Genomic DNA, 27,477 nt, shown 5'->3' on the forward strand with positions numbered 1-27,477 from the left:
ACATTTAATATCTAAACATAAAAAAAAAAAATTATTCATTAGACATGGGCCAAATTAGGATTTTAATTTACTAACTTCCTGCAGTAAAATTGATCCTAAAATAATAATAATTTGATATATTGTTCATTTATAGTTGTAACTCACGATTTAAAATGGATTAATGATAAAAATAAATAACTCGGGTATTTGTATTTACAATAATATAATATTAAAAGAAATTCATATTTTAAACATAGAAATTAGCATTCTAATTTGGTATCTAGCTACTTAAACACGTTGAAACTAAAAAAAAATATGTTTTAAGTAAACAATTCATATATATAGAATTTGTTTACCAAAACTGTACTTTGATTTACTGTTCTTCTGGTCCACTATAATTTGGAGACGTCGGAGAATAGCTGGGTGAAGATGGAGAATAATTTGGACTTCCAACACCGGGTGAATATGTTGGTGATGTAGGAGAATATCTAAAATAATTTTTTTATTTTAATTATATAGTTGATAAATAAGAAAATAAATTGAAAGTGCAACTTATTGTTGATTTTATCTTACCTGGGACTTGCTAATGAAAAGTTAGTAGGTGAATAAACCGGTGAACTGGGACTGTAAGACTGGTTGTATTGTGTAGCTCCAGCATTTGGTGTATGTTGTACAGAAGATGGAGAGTATGATGCATTTGATGGCGAATACATTGGACTGGTTGGAGAATAAGTTGGACTTACAGCCAGAGATGGTGAGGTAGGTGAATATTTATAATTGCTAGCACCAGACGTAGCACTAGGAGTATATGACGGTGAAGATGCTGTGTATTGTGGAGAGCTTGGGCTATAAGATGGTGAAGTTGGACTATACGATGGAGATGTAGGACTATACCTATTAAAGTAAATTTAATTTTAATTATTAGTACCAAATAATTCATATCAGATTAATAAAACCATGATGAATAAACTAATGCCTTAAAACTTAGAAGGGCGATTAAAATCAAAATTTATTATTTATACATATTTTAGTGAGCTTGTTAAAATTTGAAAATATATGACAATATTGAGGCTACTATGCTACTTACGATGGAGAAGTTGGACTATAAGACGGAGATGTAGGGCTGTATGATGGAGACGTAGGACTATATGAAGGGCTGGTAGGGCTGTATCTGAAATAAAATAAAGTTTATTATATAACTTAAAATTTTTGTGTATATACATTTTTGTGAATATAAGTTAATACTTAAGGATAAAGTAATAATTATAAGTGTTAAGTCACAATAAACTTGATAATAATTTTAATTGACTTACGAGGGAGATGTAGGGCTGTATGATGGAGAAGTAGGACTGTATGACGGAGATGTTGGGCTATATGAAGGTGAAGTTGGACTATATGATGGAGATGTTGGGCTGTATCTAAAATAAAGAGAAAAGTTAGAATTTTTTATTTCTTAAAATAATTTTAAATACATACGAAGGACTTGTTGGTGAATATGAAGTATGAGAGTAAGATGGACTAGTAGGTGAATATGATGGACTGGTTGGGGAATAGTTGTAGTTAGGTGACATAGAAGAATATTTTGGAGTATTTTGTTGTGTAGCTGAATATTGTGGACTAGTTGGTGAATAATTAGTAGGAGTCATAGATGGTGACATTGAACCAAATTGTGGGCTTGATGGATAGTTATAGTTTGGTGACATAGAATTAGGACTAGGAACATATGGACTGGTAGCCATTCCTGGAGATCCAGGACTACCCGGAGTTCCACCACTTGTCATCCAAAATGGAGATGTTCCACTAGCTTCACTAGATCCAGCTGGAGAAAATCCAGGTCCTCCTGGAGTCATCCCAGCTTCTAAACCTTTAAATAATGTAATGACGTTTAATAAAAGAAAAATAAGTACTTTTAGGTTTTTAAGTATCCTACTTGATGACCAGCTATTTTGATAAACTGGTGTAGAAGTTTGATCCCAAGGTGTCATGGCAGGAGACATTGACGGCGTTCCAGCAGCCATAAACATACCACCACCACCCATACCCATGTAACCGTTATCCATTGGTATTTCTATACCATCCTTAGCTTTTTCAGAATCCAAAAGTAAATCAAAACAACCTAATAAAAACGTGTATTACAATATGTTATATTTTTTAATTTTCATTAAAACAAAATAATTAAATAATTTTTTACCTGTTCCCATTCTCGGCAATTGACCCATAATAATATTCTCAGACACTCCTCTCATTGGATCAACTTCTGCATGTGCAGCAGCATCCAATAACACATCAACTGTTTCTTCAAATGAACATCTAAATAAGTAGATATTATTAATTTAATAAAATAAAATAAAATTTTATAATGAAATTATAACATAATATATAAATTTTTACCTCATCAAAGCTCCCGTATCTTGTCTATTAATACCATGTCGAGTAATGGCCATCAAATGACCTTTAGCTGTCATTACATCACACAACAATGCCAAATGACGATAGTTTACATACAAACCATAAAATTGCAAAACAGTGTTCATTTCTTTCTCTACAGATTTTCGTACAGCTTCAATGCCCAAAACCTAAAATTCAAGAATTGTTTTAATATCAATTTTTTTTTTCAAATTTTAATTTAGTAGCTTTAGTTATTATATTTACCGAAAATATTTCACAAATATCATTGGAAAATGTTCTCACAGGATCTACATCTCTTTCACTTAATACTTTCATTAAACTAGTACCATCAGTTTCTAACAACCAATCAGCAATTGCTTTAAATTCTCCAGTATCAGTAATTATTATTCTTTTTTTTGAATCTGTTTGAGGCAAATGCATGTACACTTTTGCTATGGCTTCTATACCCTATGAATTAAGAAACCAAATATAAATAAATAGCATGTTAAATCCACATTTTTACTAGCAATGCTATTATATACTTGTAAGGTCATATCAGACAACATATTTGCTTCAATACATCTAAGGAACATATCATCTTCCATTTTATCAACAGTATCTTCATCATCGCCGCCATTCATTTTTCCATCTTCACCATTCATTATGCGTATACGTAAAATTAATTTATCGGCATTGTCATCATTAAATATACAATTGAGATCATCACCAAAACCTGCATTGATTTTTTCAGATATTGCTTCCATAGTTAATTTTTTATCTATAAAATAAAAATTTCATAGATTAATAATATACTAAAAGTATAAAATATATAATTATCAACTACCAGTCATTCTTTTTCTATCCAATTCAATACGTAACAACCATGGTGAAATTCTTGATGGATCAAAGTCAGGCATTTCATAATAAACATTTACAAATTCTTGATCTTCTCTAATAACTGTATTTTGAGGATCAGGATCATAATAAATAGCAGTGTTGGCAGTAACTTTCCTCAATGTAGTATGTTCAAGACGACACAATACATTTTTAGCTTTTTCTGCATCTCTAGCAGCTGCTCCAGTCAAAAATACAGTCAAAGATGGTGCTTTTGGTTTTTTACTTATATTTATGATTTCCTAAAATTAATTTAATATACATTATTTATCAAATCTACTTCAAAAATAAAACAACTAAGAATTTACTTTTAATCTAGGTACTCCAAGAGTTACATTCTTTGAGGATACTCCAGCAAAATGAAAAGTATTTAATGTCATTTGAGTAGCTGGTTCTCCCAAACTTTGAGCAGCTAATGCTCCTACCATCTCTCCAGGTTGTGCCTGGAAAAAAACAATAATATGTAGAATAGCATAGTTTCTTTTAAGGGAAACATACTTGAGCTTGTTTAAATCTATTTTCAATTTCTCCAATTAACCACTCAAATGCTTCAGAAGATAAACGGAATCTTTCTGACACTAGCTTAGTGCAAAGAGTGGAACGCACCAAACATTGAAACAATAATGTGGCATTTTTATTTGCTTTTTTACTCAACTCATCTTGACCAGCTACAATAACACACTTGTCTAACAATTCTTTAACCCCTATAGTTACATAAAATATAAACACATATTACAAGTAGTTTAAAATACATACCCTACTCAAACATACCATTTATGACTTTAACTGGATTTAAGTCGGTTTGTCCTCGTTTGTTAATATGAAAAATTTTTTGTACATTCCAAATCATACGTTTTAAATTACATGGTAACACCACTTTGCTTTCTCCAGAAGGAAAAATTTCTCTAAGAGTATCTCTATCGTTATTTAATTGTTCCCATTCTTTTTCTAATTCTGATACACTATCATTGCTACCCATCAAGTCTTTTAATACGTCTTCAGTAAATATTTTTCTCATGTGTCTTTCATTTGAAACATCAAATTTAAACTCGTCCTCAAATTTCTTGTGTGATGGTTCAATAGTAGCAATACTTTGGAACTCTACTGCCTCACCGCTAAGACCATCTTCACCATAACGCAACTGAATCAACTGGCCAACAGAGTTACGAATGGTTCCATCATAGTGAACCATAACAGACTCCATAGCTTTTATCAAACGTCTCTGAATATAACCTTGTAAAACACATTATTACTAAAACATAATAAGACATTTTTATATAAATTTAAAAACTTACCAGTTTCAGCAGTTTTTACAGCAGTATCAATAAGACCTTCCCGACCACCCATAGCGTGAAAGTAGAATTCTGATGGTGTTAAACCAGCAAGATAAGAATTTTCAACAAACCCTCTAGATTCTGGACCATAATCATCTTTAATAAAATGTGGCAGTGTGCGTTTACGAAAACCAAATGGTATACGTTTGCCTTCTACATTTTGTTGTCCTACACAAGCAATAACCTAAAAGCCAACCAAGTTTGTGTAAGATAAAAACAATAATATAATAACTAATAACAATATAACATACCTGAGAAATATTAATATTAGAACCTTTAGATCCTGACACAACCATAGCCTTGAGATTGTTGTATTCAGTCAATGATTTTTTAGCAGAACCTCCAGTCTTGTCACGAGCATCATTTAAAATTCTATTTACTTGATTTTCAAAAGTTTGACGAAGAGTATTACCAGGTGTTGGTTCGAGATCCATATTATGGGCTTTTTGTATAACTTCAATTACATCTTCCTTAGCTTTTTTAATAGCTTTTTGAATTTCCAAATAAGTTTGAGGATCAGCAATAGTATCACCAATACCAATAGAATGACCTAGATTAGTAATAAAAAATTTAATTAAAAATATTCTAATAAAAAAATTTATAATATAGTATTTTACCTTCATATAAAAGCCAGTTATTAACCACAGTTTGAATGTTACCATAGAACCGTCCACACACTTCATGTCCCAATTCCAACATACAAATATGGAGCAATGACCCAGCTGAAGTACCTAAGGTCTTTTTACACAATATTCCCATCACTAGTTCACCATGTTCAACCATTACCTATAAATTAATATAATAATTATTAAATAATAAATACAAATATAAAATTATAATAAACAATTAAATATATAATAGTATAATGCAATAATTAGCAAAAAAATAAGTTAATATTAAATTAATGAGAATGGAAATTGGTAACAATTACCTAGGGAATTTTTGCTATAATTTAACATCAATATAGTTTAATTATCTAATGAATACCTACTATAGAATAAAATAATAAGTGAATAATTTTTTTTTTGACGATTACACATTAAAACGTCATATTTTAAAATGTATATTAATAATAATAATAATCTTTATTTCATTTTTACATAATTTTTAATAACAATGTTATGTGAAAATTATCAATATAAAATTGCAATAAATAATAATTAAACCTTTGTATCACCGGGTGATATCCATTTATAAGGTCCATTGTCTTCTTCATCAGGGTGAGTAGAATGAGTACGTATCAAGTTCACATTACCAGGTATAATCAATGAGAAAAGTTGTTTACCAGTCCACATTGGTTTAGGTTTAAGAATACATGGGGTAGGCATTTTTCCATCCCAAATTGGTAGATGCATAAGTAAATTCATCATTTGCTCCTAAACAAAGTACATTGTATGATTTGAAAAGTAGTTGATAGTAGGTATAATAAAGTGATGGTTTCGAAAGCATGGTACTTAATGCATGTTAGCCACACCAATTACAACTTTCATGTATAGAAGTTTAATGCCTAAATTTACCTCTTATTTAAAATAGAGTATAAAATTCTTATTTCTCTTTAGTAATGAAAAAATAAAATAATAACCTTCTCAAGAAATACATCTCTTTTTGTCATTTTTCTTATGGCTGTCAAAGTATCTTGCACAATTCCCATTACAGGTTTATTAGCTTGAGGAGTAATAATTTGTCTAGGAGTAATATGGATATTTTCCACTTCTGCTCTTGTTTCCATAGATTGTGGGACATGAAGATTCATTTCGTCACCATCAAAATCAGCATTATAAGGAGAAGTACAGCTATTAAAAAAAAATATAAATATTACCTATGAGTTATAGATTATTAATTTATAATAATATAACAATATACCTTAAATTCATTCTAAATGTAGACCAAGGTAGAACTCTAACTCGATGACCCATCATACTCATTTTGTGTAAAGTAGGCTGTCTATTGAAAACTACTAAATCACCATCTTTAATGTGTCTTTCAACTTTATAACCACATTGCAAATGCAAATCTGAAGGTTTAGGATGAAAACGTAAATCAATTCGCTCTCCATTATCACGTATAATATACTTAGCTCCAGGATATTGAGAATTACCACGACGAACTAACTCCAACATACTAATAACATACAATTTTAAAAATCAGTACATTTTTTTTTAAATAAATATTAATAATATTTATAAAAGAAAAAATATATTAATCATACATACTGATCTATGTTAAACGGGGTAACAATTTCAGGAAATGTCATATTTTGAGCAATAGTACGAGGTACACCAACTTCATCAATTCTCAGATTTGGATCAGGGGTAATTACTGTGCGAGCAGAAAAATCTACACGTTTTCCCATTAAATTTCCTCGAATTCTTCCTTCTTTACCTTTCAACCGTGCTTTAATTGCTTTTAGAGGTTTACCAGACTTCTGCATTGCCCTAAAAATAAATACATAAATATTTTAGCTTCACTATAATATAAAAATAGTAATAAAAATTGACAAGCTTATGTAAATAAATGTATACATATTGATATAATCATTGTGGATAATATTTTTATACATGTTAATTGTTAACATGTATGGAAAAATATCAAGACATACAAATACAAATTTTTTGATTAAATTTTATTTGACATTAAATGACTTCACAACTAAAATATACTATTACTTTTTAATTCTTTAATAAATTAAAAAAATAATATGTAAATTATGTATGGCGACAATTTGTAAAAATATAAATTATGTTACAAAATATCGTATTATATTTTTCTTAAGTATATTATGAAAAAAGTCTACTGTAGTTTTAGTAAATAACAATATTATTTAATTGACTAACATGGACATTTTTTGAGATAGGTAGCTTACCTAGGAAGACCCGGCATATCGTTATCTACTAAAGTAGCAACATGGTATTGTAACATTCTTATATTTTCTGCTATAATATGAGTAGCAGCACCAGATTGTTCATTGCGGATTAATTCATTATTACATTTTATTATGTCACACAATTTGTGAGTCAAATCGTCCTGTAATACACAAAAATAAATGAAATAAAATTTTCTTTTTTTAAATATATTAACTGATTTACTTGATTTCTCATAGATCCAAACATAACAATAGCAGGTCGGACTGGTAAGGGAGGAACAGGTAAGACTGTTAGTATCATCCAATCAGGACGTGCAAATTTAGGATCCATTCCCATGATTACAACCTCTTCATCAGTTATATGTTTCAAAATTTCATGCACACGTTCAGCCGTTAAAGGTATTTTTTTTTCTTGGGAATCTTCATTTACATGCTTCCATTCAGCAGTCAAATCTAAACCTACACGCCGTATAGTAGGTTGATAACGACCACAACCACCATGTCCTTGTTTTTTTGGCTAAAAATTTAGTATGAATACATTAATATAATCAGATTATTATTAAATAAAAAATCTTTTATTTACAGGCATATTTGGATCATTGATATTATCCTTATTAATATCTAATTCATCACCACCTTCACAAATATTTTTCCCTTTACATAGATCATATATAAATGCTAAACGTTTTCTTTGCTGTCCTTTTGATTTCATAACAATTTCTTTTACTTTGGGATGAGTCTACAAAAAAAAAAAAAATTAATTTAATTATAACAAGTCTACTTACAGTATACTTACTGGGCTAACTAATAATTTGGAACAGTAAAAACAAACACAACGCAAAATTTTTATGGCCTTTGTTACAAAACCAACATGAAACACAGGTTTAGCTAGCTCGATATGACCAAAATGTCCACAACATTCAGTCATGTTACCTATAAATAAAATTGAAATTGAATAAATAATATACATTGAAAACTAGTTAAAATTATCTTTTAACCTGCACATGTCTGACATCTTGAAAATCGATCAATAACACCTTGTCTAGGATCCATAAGTCCCCCAAGTTTTGGACGTCCACCTTCCATAGTCTCTGCAAAACGAATGCCACCTTCTGTGACTGACATACGTCGCTATAACCATCATCAATTAATTAGGTATATTTAAATTTAACCATGAAAAAATATCAAACTACATTTAAATAACAATATGTTCATTATATATGTGAATAAAATAAAATAATCAAGTAATGTTTAGCAATAATTACAAATTATTAAGATAGACTTAAATTAAAGACTGCTAAATTAAAATGTTTAATTCTTATTGAAAATATAGCTTTTCAAATTTATTTTGTAGTCTTAATAATCAATTAATTAATGTGTGGTTGAATGTATAATAGGTACCATGATACTATCTTAAGGCTAGCAAAAACTCATCCTGATCTAAAAGTTAATTTATGGTTCTATTTAAATCAATCAAATTTTAAAAAACTTCTTAAATTTTGTCACATAACACCGACATTTCTAAAAGATATTTATAGGTGTAATAATCACTAGTTTAATAAATATCTGCTCGTTAGTGTTGAACAAAGCACAGCTTCTATTCAGAATCTAAGACAATAAATGTACAGAGCAAGGTAAATTATGTAAATGTTTTAAAAGTGGAATTATTAACTTCATATAAATAAAATCAGACTGTTAAGAAATAAGTAGAGATGTATTTACAAATTAATGTATTTTTAAAACAGAATATTTAAAGTTTCAAATATTAGAATGAAATTAGTATAAAATTGAAGTTGTGAATTCTTCATTGAAGTAAAAACCTTGAAAATTATATAAATATTAAGTAGATACTTGAAAAAAATTATTCAAAATTAAGATCTTAATTTATGAAATTATTAGAAAAACAGATTTTTTTAATTTACTAGTTTACTCTAATAAAATAAAAATATTATTTGGGTCACTAATACTCAGTAGCATTAAACAAATAATGAATACTTAAAAAACTATGTAAAAGTTCAATGATTTGTATAGGACATTAGAACAACATAGGTTAGGTTGACTATATGTCTAATTTAAAAAAGGATTATCCCTTTTTGAGAATTATGTCTTCTTTTACAATTCACTTTTGAATGAAATTTATTTTTGTATTGTTATTCCCATATTATTATTTATGCATAACAGAAAAAACTTTACTTAAAACAAATAAAAAAACAGTAAATTTACTGTTTTTATATTTAATTATTATTAAAATATGAAATATTAATAGGTAGTTACAACTAAGTAACAACAATTCTTCTATAATAATCAAGTGCTGATTTTAAGAAACTAGCATAAACCCATAAAACATGTTATATTGATGTATCGTACAGCATAATTATTATGAACTATCAAGCCTTATTTAACAGCCAAATATTATATCCAAAATATCTTTAAAAATGTTTAGAGGTCTTATAAATTATTTAAGCCAATATTATTTTTCTTTTTTTGTTTAAAAAGGTTACTTTTACATTGGCAAATTTTATGTATTTGCTCATTATTATATAATATGCATTTCATAAAATAGTCAACTGAGAAAAATTCTTCACTTCACCAATTTAGAGGTTTAATGTCTTAAAACCACTAAAATAAACAAAAGCGTTTTTATTATTTAATATTTGTTTAAATGGATATCATAAAAATCATTGTCCTTGCATATCTAGCTTTCAAAGGCAATAATTTTATTTTTTATATCAATGATATATTTTCATACAATTAAATATTTGTGTATTAATGTATATGTATGTTTGTATATTAAAGAAATTTTAATTCATAATTCAATTTAAAATATTTAAGATATCTCAATGATTTTTTTAATCTACTTATTTGTGTTCATCATAAACCACAAAATGAAAATTTATTTTCCAACAATTAGGACATTTTATTTTAAAGGATAGATAGATATTTATTTTAAAACCAAGCTTTTGTATGTTAAACTTAAAATTATGAAATATATAATTGATTTATGAATAATAAATAACCAATAGGTAAGTATATAATCATACAAATTAAATGTTATTTATAATTTTAAATAATACATTCAAAAATTTCAATCAACAATTTTAGAATGGAAAATAAAAATGTACTTAATAATATACAAATAAATATTTTATAAATATTTAATTTCTATATTTTAATAGATACAACATGATAGAACAAATGTTCAAATTTCATTATTGCATCCAAGTAAAAGAATATTTTACAATTAAACACAAGACTGCAGACAAAGTTATGTAGAGTACATTAAAAACACTCCAAGTATAGGTGAACATGTACTACTTTCATGGTAAGGTACTCAATACTTTAAATACTTTTAAAGCATACAATTAAATAAAATACGTATTTGTCGTAGTTTTTTAACATGAATTGGTTCACATTATTATGGTAATGGGGTTTTATTTTTTTTTTCGATTCCAAATTGACAATATATTTAAAGCATTAAATAATGAGTATCTGCATGTATGTGTACGGACTGTGGAATATTAATATCCAAATGTTTCGAATTAAAATATATTTCAAATTTTCATAATACTAACACATTCGTCCGCAGACAATATACCGAACTGTACTCGTTTGACACTTCGGATTGGAGCCTTTGAGTCACTGGCGGCCATTTTTCAAGTGTTGCGCAGTGCCGTAGCACAGTACTCAATTTTACCGAATTTACTAGTTCAGTGGTTTAAAGTTTTCATAAATTATGAATCAAAATAAAAATAGTCTTGTCATGATTGTCAACAGTATTAATAATGAATGCGTGCACACAATAATTGCACGGGAACAGTACATCATTCACACAGTTGAATAAACACTGAACAGAGAAAACTGAAACGGCAGAAACGGAATGGCTTAACACTAAAATGGCGCAAAGAAAAAGGAGAAATAGCGCCTTGCGTGACATTCCAGTGTGACCAAAGCACACAACCACAAATCCGATGTTTTTCTCTTGTCCGCAGAAAACTTGATGATAGTGTGATAATAATATTGTATTATCGTTGTGAAGTGGTTCATACCGGGAGTTGGAAGTAAGAAACTTATAATCGAAAAGTTTTAAGTTATGACAATTATGTATAAACGATAAACATTATAAACAGTAAACACACATTTAAACGATATTTTTTTGAACATAGTACATACAATAATTACAAGAAATAAAACAGGTAAAAAAATATGATTATTTTTTTTTTTATTTATGTAACATCATTAGTTATTAGTTTCATGAATATAATAGTTTTCTGAAATTTCAAATCATTGTAAATAGGTAAAAAAATGTCTACCAATTCACGGAAACCCAGTCTCTTTGCTTTAAAAATGCAAAAACGAATAAATCAACAAAACGATTTGTCTCTTGAATCTAAACTCGGCAACACTTCATTTGGAAGTTCTAGTATTATATTGAGTGGTCCTGAAGCCAGTGATATACACCAAGAAAATGTACAAAAACTTTCTAGTATGAGTGATGAGGAGTTACTGAATGCAAAAAATGAATTGATTAATAGTATGGATGGAAAATTAATTGAATTTTTAAAGTCTAAACGAAACAATGACTGCACGCATGGAAAATATGATCTCAAACAAAAAGACAGCGATAGAGTAAAATTGGTCAATACCCAAAATAAAATAAAAGAAGATAAAATAAAACATTTATCTTATATGAAAGATCTGATTAACAATGGTCTAAATATGGATGTAATTGAAGAAGAAAAACTTGGATGGACTTGTGATGTGGATGTTGAAATTGAAAACAAAGATGTTTATACTGCTCGTTTTGGTCTTGATGGCAAACTGCTACCTTATATAATTGAAAATAAAACTACAGTTGACGGTTTACATCATCACGGTGAAGAACATCATCGTCCTGGATATACTATAGATGAACTCTATTCTTTTCTACGTAAAAATCATGCTCCTCAAAGAATATTAGCCTTAGATGTTTTGTCAAAACTCATAAATAATGCTTGCTCCTATGATTCAGTTTTAGACAAACCACTTTTATGTTCTCTGATGGATTCTGGTATGTTTTTACTATTACGAATTGCATTAGATGACACTAACATTGCAATTATTACAAATGCATTGAAAGCTATTGGAAATTTATTTTCAAGAAAATCTGACCGTACAATATTAACTGGTTTATCAGGATGTAATTGTAATATTACTTTACCTGTTTACATAGTTGCAGATGCAGAAATCAATCAAAATGAATTAGAAAAATCCTCTGATTTTGATTTGATTGTATTAGATCTTGTACAAGGAGCACTGAGAACTGACTTAATTTTAAGATTACAGTATATTGTTTTCAATATGAATATAGGATCTAGTTGTCTTTTAGACATAACAGAAATTTTAACTGGAATTGCTTCAAGAGGAGAAAAATATGCACTTATAGTTGTTGAGACAAATTTGTACAAACATTTGTATTCTTTAGTTTTTACTAATTTACAATCTGATGATTTATCAGAAATATTTATATTCCTCACTCGTGTAATTGGTAGTCAATCAGTTAAATGTGCTTTAAAACTATTAGAAATGAAAATTTTAGATTCTATATTTAAGTATATAAATAATCCGACAAAGACTCCATTACTATTAGAATGTTTATACTTGTGGCAGACATTTTTTGAATATAAGTTGGCTGGTCAAACAATTACTGAAGTAGCTAATCTTGTATTAAAGTTTGTTGATCGCTCAGTTGGGCTTAGTGGAGATTTAACAAACACTGATTTGTCTTTAATGTCAGCAAGTTTAAGTTTAATTGACTCAGCTTTGAGAAATTTTGGTCAAATCTATATTGATCCAGTTTATCAGCTTACAGAAATTATTTTAGCTAAACTATTAAGTAGCTCTGATCTACCGAACTTTGAAACTTCAAAACTGATAGGTAACTGCTTCTCTGTCCTCAGTTCTAAGAACTTAAAATTTAATTCTGTTTCTTTGAAAGCAGTTGAATATTTAAATAAACATTTTGGAAAAATTTGTGAAATACTATCAAATAAATCATGGTTAATGAGCAATTATGTGAACAATAGTCCAAAATGCTATCCTAATCTTGGATATATAAACTTATCATTAAGTGGAGGAGAGCCTTTATTCATGTTGATTGGACTTATGAAATTCTTATGCAATAATACCAGTCATTTTAATATCCCTAAAGAGTTTTGGATATATCTAAATAAACTAATGAAATCATCTATAGAAGCTTCACATTGGTATTGCAAGTATGAAATAATTTTTTTAATATATTTACTAAAAACTTTGAAAAACATTCAATTTGAATTAGACTCAACCCATAAAATTGCAATAACACTTATGTCATTCATACCTAAATATATGACTGAAGAATTTTATTATGTATTGAAATTATATTTTAACAATTATTTCAAAGAAAATATCAAGTATGAAAGCGATTTTGAAATATTAAAATCATTCTATGAATTAATTATACCCAATATCAAAAGCACTTGTGCAAGTATATTAATTAATGAATTGAATCCTATTTTACCAAAGGATTGGTTATTTTTACCAATTTTGAAAATTCATGAAACTGAAAATTTTAAAAGCTCAAAAGAAGGTGAAGCACTTCTTAAAGAAGCATTAGCTAATATATTGTTTATGGAAATAAATCATCCAGAAGTTTGTGAACAAACTCCATTGGCTGCACGTTATTGCCGTGTAGCTTGTACATTTATGTGTGGTCGTCGTGGTACAATTTTTCATGAAGTAAAATCAATGTTGAATGAAATTTGGCATGTATATGCAGCTCAAAACAACAATTTGAACTTTAAAGATCCTATACAAGGAGTTGAATCTTTCTATGATTTTTACAAAACATTATGTGAACATTATGTAAGTGTATCGTATTCTGACACAGTGTTTGGTGCATATGTATTGCTTCCTTTACAAAGAAAACATAGTGTTGAACTAAGAAAACTAGTTTGGTCAGAAATTGAGTTGCCGCAGACTATTAATATTGATAAAGAACATTTAGATCGAATACCACTGCATAATTATACTCAGCCAGTTGAGACAAATACAGAACTTCTAAAAATGTATACTCGAGCTATGAGTTTAAGACGAAAATTTATTATGTATGATATAGCCATATCACACTTAAAGCAAATTTAGTTGTTTATGATAGTATAAATATGTTTATTGTTTCTTACTTTATTATTTTATTTCAAAGATCATGGGTGACCGATACAATATTCACAGTCAATTGGAGCACCTTCAGTCAAAATACATTGGTACAGGCCATGCAGATACAACCAAGTTTGAATGGCAAGTAAATCAACATCGTGACTCATGTGCTTCATATCTTGGCCATTATGATTTATTGAATTGGTTTGGAATTGCTGAGAATGAAGCTAAAGCAAGGGTACGGTTCAATTTAATGGAAAAAATGTTGCAGCCTTGTGGCCCTCCACCAGAAAAACCAGATGAATAGACTTATGGACTATTAATGTATTTTTCAGTTTAATGTTTTAATATTTAACTAAGTTAAAAATCTATATGTATTAAAAATCGTTTTTTTCAATTTATTTGCAATGAATTTTTATAATATTGTACAATTAAACTGATACATTCTAAACTGTATATATTATTTATCTAGTATAGTAATTTATATTGAGGTTCAGTTTATATCTACTTTAATTTAAAGAGAAACAAAATAAGCAAGTGGGTATTACTAATTCATTTTTGTTAAAAAAAAAAAAATAAATGTATATCATTGTGCGTATGAAATATAATGATATACCTAAAACTGTTATTTCTACAAATAATGTTTTTGAACTATAACAAAATACTGAATATTTTTGTTCTTAATTTAAATATCTAATTTTGTAAAACTTTAAACTTTAGATGCTTTTAAAAAATTTGAATTAATTTTTATAGACATTTGTAAAAATAAAAAAATTGAAATGACTACAAATAACTTAGAGTAAAAATAGTTATTTTTACTGACAAATATTATTCAATATAGTAAAAATTTAAACTTCAAACATTCATAAAAAAATAAATAACTAGATAAGATTTTTTTTTTTTAAAAAGTGTATTAAAATCTTATGAGGATCTTTGTATTTAATTTTAAAGTATTTTTGTCAAATAAATAATTTTTTATCAGCATTTATAAAATAAAAAAAGGTAGACAAATAAGTACCAGTTTGCTGTATTCACTAAACTTGCTCACATGCCAACTATAACCTAAAATAGTAATAAATTATTTCAAATGAGTGATTGTAGTCGTCCATCATACAGATTATATGCATTGGCAACATGTTACTAATGATATAAAGTCACCAAATAATACACATTTTAATTCAATTATAGTCATAGCTTTTTTAAATAAACTTGTTTTTTTACTTATTAAATATATTTAATAGGAGGACATTACTTATTTAAAAACAAATCCTGAATAGAATAAAATAATTTTAAAGAAAAGGCAGGTATTTTTAATTTTAATTTAATCATATTTAAATCAATGATTATTAAACAAGTACCAATATATAAAATTACAGCTTTGAACTTAATAGAAATACGATCTTTAAAAACATATTTTATATTCTTATTATTGAATTAATACATTAAAATGTTTGATCATTCTTTAGTTTCATTTTCAAAATATTCAATAACATCTTTTCTAGCTGCAGAGATCACCATTTTGTATAGTTTACAATTTTGATTAATTAATGTTTGCACATATTCTGGAAACATGTTAACATCCATTGAACCATTCTGTGCAAATTCTGTAATTTGTTGCAAATTCTTCATATAAGCTAACATTACAGTGCCTCTGTTTTCTCCATCATTTGTCCTAGATGAGCACAATGTTTCCTCATCATAAGAAGGATCTACTAAAATTTTATTTTTGTAAATACCCTATAAAAAAAAAACAAACAATTTTACATTAATAAGTAAAAAAAAAAATAAATAAATTTAATCATAGAAAAAATTACATTTTTGTTTCTTTAGAATATCCTTAATCCTAATGATCACATAGTTATAGTTTGAATTTTAAAACATACTCCTTACAATTTTTATAATAAATTGACCACAGTAAAATATCTTTAAAATAAGTTTTATAAATTATTAAAAACTTATTATATAGCCAAATAAATGAGTATTAATAAAAATTAAATGGATGCAATTGTTTTCAAAATATTTAACTACATTGTAGACATTTATGCTCTGGGTTATTGTTGCTCAGTATTAAATGTAATATAATTTAAACTAAACATTCAATCATAAAAAACTGAAAATAAGTACTAAGTGTGAATTATTGACTTAGTTTACATAATTATTCAAAAATTAATTTATTATTTTAATAATACCTTATAATGATAACAAATATTTTTCTAGTTTGTAAATAATATAGCTTAGATTATGTCAATGATTTAAGGGATGAAACTAGTTTTGATTATGATTAAAACAAAAGGAGTTTATATATGAATTGAAGTTTGATTTGGTTTTACAAGGTATTGAATTTTAATTAATTTAGTCAATAAATATAAGACACTACTAAGTTTTATAACAAATATTTGGTTTTAAATGACACAGCATTGGGAATATGTAATCAATATTCAATAGATTCTAATATAAAAATGGATCATATTGTTTATTTTGGTTAAAATTAAAAAACACGGGAATACTAACAAAACATCAGTTTTTAACAATATCGATTTTTTTAAATAAATAACCACAGATATTTATTTTATACTAGCGTTCTCTAGGTATAATATAACTTTTTTAAATATTTTAACTTAAGCTATTCGAAGAAATTTTAAATTTTAAATTATTTATTTTACTTGACAATATGCTATGAAATCATAATCCTAGTACTAAATTTCTCAAAAATTGTTTCAACAGAAATTTAAAAATATAAGCACAACTGATTTTAATAGACTTGATGAAATTGGATATTTATAAAAATATAGTTATTCATTTTGTAAATAACAATTGAAGTTAAAAGTTTAAAAAATTTAAAAATTAGTTCACATATTATATTTCTAACAGAAAAATAAATTAATAGTTAATGTAATATTATACATATCATTAGAAAATAAATAGAGAGCTATGTGTGACCAGTCTCGGAGGAGATATGAAATGGAAAAACCTACTATACTATAGAATAACTTTCTTTAGGTTTTAATTAATTTTGTAAAATATATTTTCAAACATGTGACCTTTGCAATAATAATTTGAACATTGTAACTCATGTTACTATTTTAATATTTTTTTAGAAAATTGCTAATGCTCGCACACGTTAATAATTAATGTATGTCCATTAATCATGTAAAAAAAATAACAAACCAATGAAGTGGCAACAATCACATCATACATAGGTATACATCCATCCATTAATGCAAGTCCTGCAGCTGTAATTGCAGTAGCCAACACAGACCCATCATTTTCTAATACTAGAACATTAATATGAATTTCAAAATTTGCAAATTCACCCTGTAAAATAAAAATATTTAAAAATAATTTTACTTATAGTATACAATTTGATTTTGTGTACACTACACAAGTTACTAAAATCATTCAAATAAAAATAAAAGTAACTAATGAAATTAAAAAAAAATTTTAACTATCTATTTAATATTAAAATCAATTGTAGATATAATAAGAAGCATCAATACTTAAATACAAACTAATTTATGTTCAAAACTATCATAAATTATTTAAATCAACACTCACTCTACAAATAGCAGGTTCTAAGGCTCTACGTAGTTCATTGCACAATTGCCGTTCTTCAGAATCCCTTGAATAACCACGCCGTTGTCTACATGAAAATGTAGCAAATTTAAATTCACACTGAAGTTCTCCAGTTTTAGCATATTCTACTTTATTTGGAACTTCTTTTGGGTCAAATACAGAACATATTAATTTAGTACTACCACATTCCAAATAGGCTGATCCTTTAGCTTGTGTAACAACACCAGTCTTGATACCTTGATAAAAAAAAATATATCAAGCAAAACATTTAATAGCATTATTAGGTATTCAAATCTTACATAAATTTCTATGGGTTGAAAAATCTCTGCCATCGCAACGTACATCCTTCATTAATGCTGTAGCAATTTCTACAAGTGTATTATTGCTTTTATCGATTAAGTATTGCTGATAGGGTATGGTCCCATCGGGTCCTAGAATTCTATAAACATTTGTGGGCATTATTTTCAGTATTTCGGGGAGGAGTTAAAGAAAAGTTTAATACTATTAAAATTCAAAATTAAATAATATTTTTCACAAATCAGTCGTTATTATTATCTAATATCCAACCACAATAACCACATGTGTAAGGCTTTGAATTTCTTATCATTGTAATATTATTATTGTTTGTATACACATTGATAACAGTCTTCCTTATCTCTACAAGGCAACTAAATTCTAATGATCGCCATTTCACTGTTTATTGTATTTAATTATTATTATTTTCTAACACTATTTTGCCAACGACCATATCGTGTTGAATACACCACTAAGTTCTTGTCCGATCGCTAAAATGCTGCAACGTCGGGCGTAATCAATACTTGGATGGGCGACCGCTTGGAAAACACGTGCCGTTGTTATTTTTAGTCGATAACTACAGTATTTAATTTCAATTTTAAGTTAAAAATATAAAGATTTTTTTTATTTGTTTTTATAATTTATTTTTAAATTATACAATATAAAAATATATTCACCTATCCTAATCTAATCCGTTGAGTTGCAACGAACTCATTTTAGATTCAAATATGTATTTGCCTATTATTCATATTTTATTATAATATTTCGCATTCATATGGCGTTATTATTAGGTACATCATGTTAAGTTTAACTCGGTGGGCGGGACTATGATTCAGTAGATTAAGTTTCAACTTTATTATTTTAATCCATTTTGAATTTGAAGTATTGGGTTAGTAAAACTTCTAAACTTTGGTACCTATACCGGTATCTATTTTTCACCATTGAGAAAATTACAAAGTGATCACAACAAATTGCATAGTTAAACTGTAGAACGGGTTTAAGGCACTTATTAAAGAAATTATTGTATTACAATTTACTTGGGTGTAAACGATATTATCAACCATAATACAATAAATTTTATTTAATAATTTATCATATTTTAACATGTCATTACGTCAATAATTAGTATTAATATAAATATGTTAGTGCTGTCGTCTGGGATATTACTAAACTATTATTTCAACTGTAGTTTTTAAGACGTAATATTATTATTAATAATGTTATCTTTTTTAAATTATAATATTTAGTCAATAATTATTTGTTTTCCTGGAGTAAACTCTGCTTCCGCGAGACCGCACATTTACGTGGGGCCCTATGTACCTATGTGCACCGGTTGCACTACTTTTGCGCTGACCCTGCTTAAAATCATCTAATATCTATAAAACCTATCCTACATTAATATAATTACAATAAAAATAAAAAATTAAAACCTATGCACGAAATGATGATATTTAGCCATGATTATAACAATATATTTTTTACCAAGCATAAAATGTGTAATAATAATCATTAGGTACCTACTTATTACTTATTACGTAGTTATCAACTATTGTCTATTACCTATGTTCATATGGTGGAAAAGTGTTTCAATGATGTTCATTTGGAACATTTGTATGTACTTTTAAGTTTTTTTAGGTGCGAGGTTCATTTGAATTAGTTGTCAAAAATCATTTCTAGTGAGCGGAGGGTAACACAAATTGATATCAGAGATATTTTGGAGTATAATTGAATTGTCTATGATGTTTTATTATTGTTTTTCTATAATAAAAATAAAATATTTTTTAATGTGATATATTTTAAAATATGTTTTAGATTTTTAAATTACTTATTCATGCATATTATTTGTACACTTTAATGAGATTACTATTATTCAGTTTAGAATGTTTGATATATTGATTAATATTATAAAAAATTAAAATTAAAATATTTAATAATATGTTAGTAATATTATTGATAGTAATAAAAAAATCATATTATACATGTGTTATAAAACTGCATTATGTGTTTATTGACCCAAAATGTCAAAAAACTATAGATAGATTTATAAATATATATATTTTTTATCATTCGATTTTAATCTTTTCTTTTTTTTTTTGATTAATTTGGAGTGTGGCCGTATGGGCCTCACTGAGACAAACTCGTTTAAAGATCTAGAGTTATCTAGAATATAATATTACAGTAGGCACTTATCATCTAATTAAAGTTCATATTAAGTAGGTATATCTGTTGATTTCGCTTATTTTTAAATCAAAAAAATATTTATTAACTATTCAACTAGGTTATAGTAGGTATATAATCATCAATAGAATAAATGTCTCAAGATATTTTTGTACTTTTGTTATTTCAAATAATAATTTATTAATTGATAGGTATATGTATACAATTATTCATGTTTTGGATTACCCGGAATGCTATACTCAAGTGTTTTGGAAAACAAATAATTTTGGTTAGGTATGTGGTTTTCGAGTGTTTGATATTTTAATGTTTTTTTAGGGATATTATGAGTTATTTCGATTTCAAAGCTTTATTACATAATATAGTGCAGTTTTAGACATGAACATACGTATGTTTGATGTTATAATCGTACGTTTCATCTACCACCTAAAACATCCATTATACAATTATTGCTGTCTGTTACGCTTATCGAATAACGAATGTCATTGAAAAATATGTATTCATTGTGTTAACACAATTAACCTTGCGTTTTTGATCGTTATGCAGATAAAACAGTATTGAACGACACGTCGATAATAATATAAAGAACACATAAAGGTAATAAACGATACGCTATAGCTTATAGGTGCATAATAGTTGGCGCACATAAATATATTACGATGATAAACAATACTATTGTATAGGTTATACTTATACGAGCATTTATACTTTCGTCTGTTTTGACGTATTCGTGTCCCGACCATGTTTGATGGAAATACCGAACCGGTGTATTTAAAAAATCGGGATTTCACGTACGGACAGCAGCAGCCTCAACCAAATGAATTGCAGTTGGCTGATTCGACGTTTAATTCAAAAGACAAAATGGAAAAATACACCAGTAGTAATACTAATTTTTGTATAAATTTATGTCTATAAATTATTTATTTTATATAGCATATAAAATGCAGCGTTGTTAGTTTTAATTTTAATTTTTAAGTAATAAAAGAAATACATAGGTAATTTACTAGTGTCCATCAACCTATCTACCTAGTTTTGATAATTTATTGTTTTATAAATTATAAGTAATGCCATAATATCTAACACAGTAAATGGTTTTTAATAAAATATTTTGAATACTACTGAATGGACATTGAACCATTTTTTATTACATAATCACAGCTTGTAAATAAAAATAACCATGATGTTAAAATGCTTTGTTATAGTTAAAAATAAATTATTAAATTATGCAGTTCCGATAAAGTCTCACCGGTACATTGTACGCATGTATTGTTTTACCGGTAACGCCTAGGATTTGACGGATTTAAGCCACAAGAATGAGGAAAGTGCTAGTATAATAATAATAATAATGTATTCTGAGGGCTATGTGAATATACGTAAATTATGATGTTCTATGATATTACAGTTTCTGTAACTATTTTTATGTGTATACATTTTATTTTTATTGTTAAAAATTGACATTTATAAGGATAGTGATAGGGCAAAAGTTGTAAAATTGCGTACAAAACATAACAATAGTTATAGCCTTATGGGAAAATATGTTTTATTGTACCTGTTAGTTTTATTGTAATACATACGAATATTTGAAACGCAATAGTATTTATTTTTTATTACAGAACTTGAAGTACAAGATGAACTTGGCATGCCGGTAAACTACGTAAGAATTAAAGCCCTAGAAGATGATATTCGGACGAATATAATTAGTGATAAAAATTCATTGCACAGAGCCATCACTCCAGTATTAATTTTGGCGCAAATTTGTGCTCTTTTACCAGTTCAAGGAATTCAAGGAAAAAATACAAGTTATTTAGTGTGAGTAAAACCATATTAAAATGTATTTGACAGAATACAGAGTGATTCATCATACATGTTCTTCTAAAATATAGGTAACGAATTTAGATACCTACATAAAAAAAATATTTTACACTAAGTTATGTGTCATAAATATATTAGAAAAAACAATATTTCGAAAATATAATTCAATCAATTTTTACGTCATAATATTATAGAATCTGAGAAGAGGTATATTGGTTTTGTTTTTTTTTTTTAATATTAGTCATTACTCGCCTCTTTTTGGAGTTCTAAAAATGCTTCGATTTTCAAATTTAGTAAAATAAATTGAGTTTACATTTTTAGAAAATTTGATTTAGTTAGTACTTTTTAGGGGAAGAAAAAGTTAAATAAAATTTCACACTAATTTTTAGAATGATTATGAAAAATAAAGAAAACAAATTATAAAAATCAGGAATATTTATACAAAATTATTTTTCAACAAATTCAATTTTATTTCTTATTAAGAATAAATAATCATACCTTTAACATTTTTACTAAATATATGTAATTTAATTTTCTAAATATAATAAAATTTTAAAAATATTGGCTCTTTTAGTACTATTTATAAACATTGTATTTTCTGACATTGTTTTGTGTTTATGTACCAATAATGATGAAGGTATTATCTGTATATAAAAAAAATAATGAAAATTAAGTACATAATTCTTCATAAGTTTTTCTTACAAAAATAACAGTCTATTTTTTAAGAGAAATTTTATCTCTAATTTGTCAAAATCATAAAAATGTGTAAATTATTTGGTAGTTAAAAATGTATAAGCTTTTTTAATTTTAACATCTATAAAGTTTGATATTTTGATACAAAATTTCTCATAAGTTTTTGACTCTAGAATTAAAAAAAAAAGTTAAGCATTAAATCATTATATTTTTTTATGTTCATATGAATTTAAAATTTAGATGACATTGGATTCAAACTTTGATTGAATGAATTAATGGATCGAATGACTTTTGTTATTTTGTTATAATTAAAAAATTCTTGATCGTAAAAACTTAGAATATTCCAATATTACTTAAATATTATTATTTCCTATGTTCAACGTAATTTTAAAAATATTTATATTTAAGATAAAGCCATATCAAGAAGTAAGAACTTAAAGCTTACATCGTTTGTGTGGTACGTGGTATTGATTTATAAATTAAACTTAATATAATAACAATATTTTATAATAATTAATAGTATAATAAAATATACTATTAAAAAAAAATAAATAAAAAAAAATAGTTCAATATACCATGCACTATTAATTGAAAAATAATTTATTGATGGTATTATAATGATATAAAATATTTTTTGAAATAAAAATTGACACGTCTTGTCTTTATTTAGAACCGTTTTCTTGTACGCCGAAGGTTTGATCTATTTTGTGTTAATAAATAATATTTTTAAATTGTCTTATTATATTATATTATCTTAAATATTTTATTTTATTTTTTAGTTTCAATTGGTTTTCCTGGACAGTTTTTTATGTATGCATTGTGATAGCTGCGTCCCTTTTAATTCTTTCATTTTCATTCATCAAAATATACATGACTGGACTGACGTATTACAGCACGGGTAATTATTATGTTTCTGGAAAAAATGTTATTAATTTCCTTCGAATTTATAAAATTAGTTGAATATTGATTCACATACATTGGCAAGTAGCATAAAATTGTAAGTTTATTAAATACGTATTAAATAAGTAATTATTATTTTCGATACTCAAATTAAAACGATACTACAATAGTATAATAATATATTTGTTTCAAGTTCTAAATTTGGAGTGAAACTGTTCATCATTTACTCCTGCATTATGTTATTTTATACAATTTTTCTATTAATTAAATCTAATGGTTTACCATGGTGTTCTCACATTAAATATATAAATGGAACTTATACATGTTAATACAAACGTATTAATAAATAATTTGAATTATTTTTAATAAATATTAATTTTGTTTCGCAATTTAACTGGAAAACATTCTTTACGTAAATATATGACCGAACATTATACTCCTAACTTAGAATATTTGTCTTTAAAATTAGAATACCTGATGGGCACTTAATTTTATTGATTCAAATTATGATTTGTTTTCAATACCCATTATTCCATATTTCCATACTTATTTTTCTACACGAAGAATTCAATTTATAAAATTGCATAATCTACCTTCAATATGTATTTATCCTTGCTCACCATAGTACAAATGGCCTAGATTGTAAGTTAGCGCAAATTATAGGGTGCTAAAAATCATGTTTTATAAAAGCATTTCATTTTCAGACAAAGTCATTAAAGTAGCAAAGAGATATCTTGTAAATCTTTGCAGAATATTTAGACCTTAATTAACTAATTTTTCGAAATTAAACTTATATGTCCTTACTCCAATAAATATAAAATAAAAAAATGTTTGTTGAAATTCAAAAAAGAATAAAACTTGAAAAATAATGATGAAAAATGTTTTCAAAAAAATTAAAACTTTGTAATATGTTAATGAGTAAAATATTTCTAGAATAATAATATTTTACAAAAAAAAATGTTAATGTACCTACTACATTACTATAATATAATAATATACGCTATTACAGAAGTTTCTATTCTACTCATATGGTTGTTTTATAAAGAGAATGTCAATCAGATTTTGTCATACAATTTTATTTTTTTGGTAATAACATTGAGATGATTTACATTATACATTAAATATTATTTATTTCACAGGAGAAATTATGTTTTTCGGAAGTTCACTGGTAATTTATATCTTATTTATTCATTTGGCCAGGGAATGGCCAAAAGTTATGGAAAAATGGGAACTAATGGAACGTGAAATGAGACAGTTTGGTTATCCTCCCAAAATGGCTATTAAGTTCAAAATTCTTACAAGTATTGTAATGACGCTTGCTTTAAGTACGTTCAAAATAAAATATCGTTTATTTAATTAAATCTAATTAATAATAAAATTAATGTGTTTGAATAGCAGACATAAGTTAGCAATTATCTGTTGTCCTATTCTGTATTAAGTTAACATTTATACTGAAGTATTTTATCATTATAAATTATGTAATAATTTGCTTAATAGAAAGTAGATACTTTTAGCTGAGTTAAAGGCATCAAGTTTATTTATATTTATTCAGTCAACATAAGCCATTGTTTATTAATATTGATTAAATTACCTAAAATTGTCAAAAAAAAATTTAACTCAAGAGTAGTATTTTAATTTGTGTTAATATTATTTTATGCATTTACAATAGAATAATTTATATATTATAATTACTATTAAAAAAAAAAAAATGTATGATTACTATTGTATTAGATAATACATTTTGAAAATATAATGATAAAAAATAAATATATTTATTAGTATATTGGTTAGTTTATGAAAATCGACCGATTACAATTTTTGATTAAGTGCAATTATGTTGTGTATATAAATATATGATACAATTAAACACTTTAACGATATTTTATCTACAAGTTTATTTACTATAAGCATGCTTATTTAACTTATATCCTTAAATAATGCGTATCTATTAAAATTATGTAGTATAATAAAACCATATTTTAAAATACTTTATGAACATACTTTTTTAATAAGTGTTCTGAAGAACTGTAAGCTACGTTTTTAAAATAGGAATCATATTATATTATTACAATATTGTTAAAGAGTTCAATTTTTTTGAAAATTGTTATTTATTTTTATAATTGGAAAATTTAACGAGATGTTTTTGCAGTACTATGGATATTACTATATTAGTTCTTATTAATTATTTTACATATTATAGACAATTTAATATATGTAATATACAGTCTATAGTAGGTATGTAAAACTATACTCAAAGGGATTTTCAAGTTAATTTTGTTTAAGTTGAAGTTATATATAGTAATTTTATTATTTTAACTGTTTGATGAGATAGGTTATTGAGTGAAAATAACTATTACATTTCATTTATGTTTATATACAAATAAAAGAATAAATAGTATTAACAATTTTCAATTTTGTTTTGCAGTTGAATCATGATAATTTGATAGTGATAGAAATTGATTGAAGATGGCTGTTCGATATTTTCAAGCAAATTACTACATTTTAATATTAATTAATATTTTAAACTAATAATAATTTTTAAATCGTTGAGCCTTTATATCGTTTAATCTATTGTTATAGACTATTATTTTACTTAAACTTTAATAACTCTTCGAATTTTGATTTATACAGAGTACTTAATCATAAAAAAAATCTTCTTTTTTTCAACAATTTATAATTTAAAATAGTGACTCGTGTGTAAGAATATAACCATTTAAAAAAAATTTATAAATGATAAAAAATCGAATTATGTTAAAATATAACTCTTAATTTATATACTAAAAATTCTAAATATTTTAATTTGAAAAATGTATTGTTGGGACAAAAATAACGAGGTTAAGCCATGTAGCTATGTTGAATTTTATGGAGTTTTTTAAATTTTACAGTTGAACACTCTGCTTCCGTTATAACGGGAATAATGAAAGCAATTCCTTGTTCGACGGGTGGACTTGATATTTTTCGAGCTTACTTCTCAATGTCTTTTCGACAAGTCTTTACATTAATCAATTATTCACTTGTAATAGCTGTACCTTTGGGACTTTTTAATTGTATGCTTGCTTGTGCTTGGAATTATATGGATTTATTTATTATCATACTAGCATGTGCTTTGTCCGATAGATTTAAGCAGCTTAATCAAAAACTAGCCAGTATCAAAGGAAAGGTGCTTCCAGGTACATATTGGCGGAAATCTAGAGAAACATATAACCTATTAGCGTCGTTAACTAAAGACTTTGATGAGTTTTTGTCGCCGGTGATATTATTATCATTTGCTAATAATTTGTATTTTATTTGCTTACAGCTTCTAAATAGTTTGAAACCAATGCACGACGTTTGGGAGGCTCTTTACTTTGTGTTCTCATTTACATATTTGGTTGGAAGAACATGTGCTGTATCTTTATACGC

General features: G+C 26.3%; 5 protein-coding genes across 6 annotated transcripts in view; 3 read left to right on the top strand and 2 right to left on the bottom strand.

Moving 5' to 3' along the window:
- Positions 1-198: 198 nt before the first annotated feature.
- On the bottom strand, positions 199-11,365 carry LOC112593578 (DNA-directed RNA polymerase II subunit RPB1-like). 2 transcript variants are annotated; one of them, XM_025338048.1, is made up of 27 exons: positions 11,031-11,108; positions 8,457-8,589; positions 8,255-8,391; positions 8,042-8,197; positions 7,682-7,975; positions 7,459-7,619; positions 6,809-7,030; positions 6,459-6,716; positions 6,178-6,388; positions 5,762-5,971; positions 5,213-5,381; positions 4,847-5,145; positions 4,557-4,779; positions 4,033-4,494; positions 3,760-3,965; positions 3,570-3,704; positions 3,212-3,503; positions 2,910-3,145; positions 2,632-2,835; positions 2,371-2,555; positions 2,171-2,289; positions 1,910-2,095; positions 1,456-1,843; positions 1,293-1,397; positions 1,067-1,150; positions 553-873; positions 353-467 (listed from the first exon to the last, which is right to left on the bottom strand). In XM_025338048.1, the coding sequence occupies exons 1-27, from the start codon at positions 11,106-11,108 to the stop codon at positions 353-355; spliced, it is 5,589 nt and encodes a 1,862-aa protein (XP_025193833.1). The 2 variants fall into 2 exon arrangements, with proteins under 2 accessions (XP_025193832.1, XP_025193833.1); XM_025338047.1 differs by having other exon boundaries at positions 199-467; positions 1,456-2,095; positions 11,031-11,365.
- A 243-nt stretch (positions 11,366-11,608) lies between these two features.
- LOC112593580 (splicing factor 3B subunit 5) lies at positions 11,609-15,021 on the top strand. Its single transcript, XM_025338050.1, has 2 exons — positions 11,609-11,651; positions 14,675-15,021. The coding sequence occupies exon 2, from the start codon at positions 14,678-14,680 to the stop codon at positions 14,933-14,935; it is 258 nt and encodes an 85-aa protein (XP_025193835.1). The 5' UTR covers positions 11,609-11,651; positions 14,675-14,677; the 3' UTR covers positions 14,936-15,021.
- Positions 11,715-14,668, top strand: LOC112593579 (RNA polymerase II-associated protein 1). Its single transcript, XM_025338049.1, has one exon. The coding sequence runs from the start codon at positions 11,761-11,763 to the stop codon at positions 14,614-14,616; it is 2,856 nt and encodes a 951-aa protein (XP_025193834.1). The 5' UTR covers positions 11,715-11,760; the 3' UTR covers positions 14,617-14,668.
- A 943-nt stretch (positions 15,022-15,964) lies between the features above and the next one.
- On the bottom strand, positions 15,965-18,776 carry LOC112593703 (exosome complex component MTR3). The gene is made up of 4 exons (XM_025338219.1): positions 18,501-18,776; positions 18,184-18,437; positions 17,797-17,943; positions 15,965-16,365 (listed from the first exon to the last, which is right to left on the bottom strand). Exons 1-4 carry the CDS (start codon positions 18,658-18,660, stop codon positions 16,084-16,086), a joined length of 843 nt encoding a protein of 280 aa, XP_025194004.1. The 5' UTR covers positions 18,661-18,776; the 3' UTR covers positions 15,965-16,083.
- Positions 18,777-21,405: 2,629 nt separating this feature from the next.
- LOC112593663 overlaps positions 21,406-27,477 on the top strand; it is a 15,206-nt gene continuing 9,134 nt past the window's right edge. Inside the window, exons 1-5 of the mRNA XM_025338166.1 lie at positions 21,406-21,550; positions 22,284-22,479; positions 23,955-24,073; positions 25,215-25,400; positions 26,961-27,463. Of these exons, the coding sequence (XP_025193951.1) occupies positions 21,412-21,550; positions 22,284-22,479; positions 23,955-24,073; positions 25,215-25,400; positions 26,961-27,463 (1,143 nt within the window). The 5' untranslated portion in view covers positions 21,406-21,411. The remainder of the gene's footprint in view (positions 21,551-22,283; positions 22,480-23,954; positions 24,074-25,214; positions 25,401-26,960; positions 27,464-27,477) is intronic.

The sequence above is a fragment of the Melanaphis sacchari genome, unplaced genomic scaffold, assembly GCF_002803265.2.
Source record: "Melanaphis sacchari strain LSU unplaced genomic scaffold, SCAv2.0 Contig20_pilon_pilon, whole genome shotgun sequence".
Classification (NCBI taxonomy): Eukaryota; Metazoa; Arthropoda; class Insecta; order Hemiptera; family Aphididae; genus Melanaphis; species Melanaphis sacchari.

What these genes read in the sequence shown, in the direction of transcription:
- LOC112593578 (XM_025338047.1), bottom strand. Translation starts at nt 11,108, where the DNA reads ATGGCCGCCAGTGACTCAAAGGCTCCAATCCGAAGTGTCAAACGAGTA. An exon ending in TGTAAAAACTGCTGAAACTG is followed by an intron (nt 4,495 to 4,556) that starts GTAAGTTTTTAA and finishes GTGTTTTACAAG; the next exon opens with GTTATATTCAGAGACGTTTG. An exon ending in GGATAGAAAAAGAATGACTG is followed by an intron (nt 3,146 to 3,211) that starts GTAGTTGATAAT and finishes TTTATTTTATAG; the next exon opens with ATAAAAAATTAACTATGGAA.
- LOC112593579 (XM_025338049.1), top strand. Translation starts at nt 11,761, where the DNA reads ATGTCTACCAATTCACGGAAACCCAGTCTCTTTGCTTTAAAAATGCAA.
- LOC112593580 (XM_025338050.1), top strand. Translation starts at nt 14,678, where the DNA reads ATGGGTGACCGATACAATATTCACAGTCAATTGGAGCACCTTCAGTCA.
- LOC112593703 (XM_025338219.1), bottom strand. Translation starts at nt 18,660, where the DNA reads ATGCCCACAAATGTTTATAGAATTCTAGGACCCGATGGGACCATACCC. An exon ending in TTCAACCCATAGAAATTTAT is followed by an intron (nt 18,438 to 18,500) that starts GTAAGATTTGAA and finishes TTTTTTATCAAG; the next exon opens with GTATCAAGACTGGTGTTGTT. An exon ending in TGATTGTTGCCACTTCATTG is followed by an intron (nt 16,366 to 17,796) that starts GTTTGTTATTTT and finishes TTTTTTTTATAG; the next exon opens with GGTATTTACAAAAATAAAAT.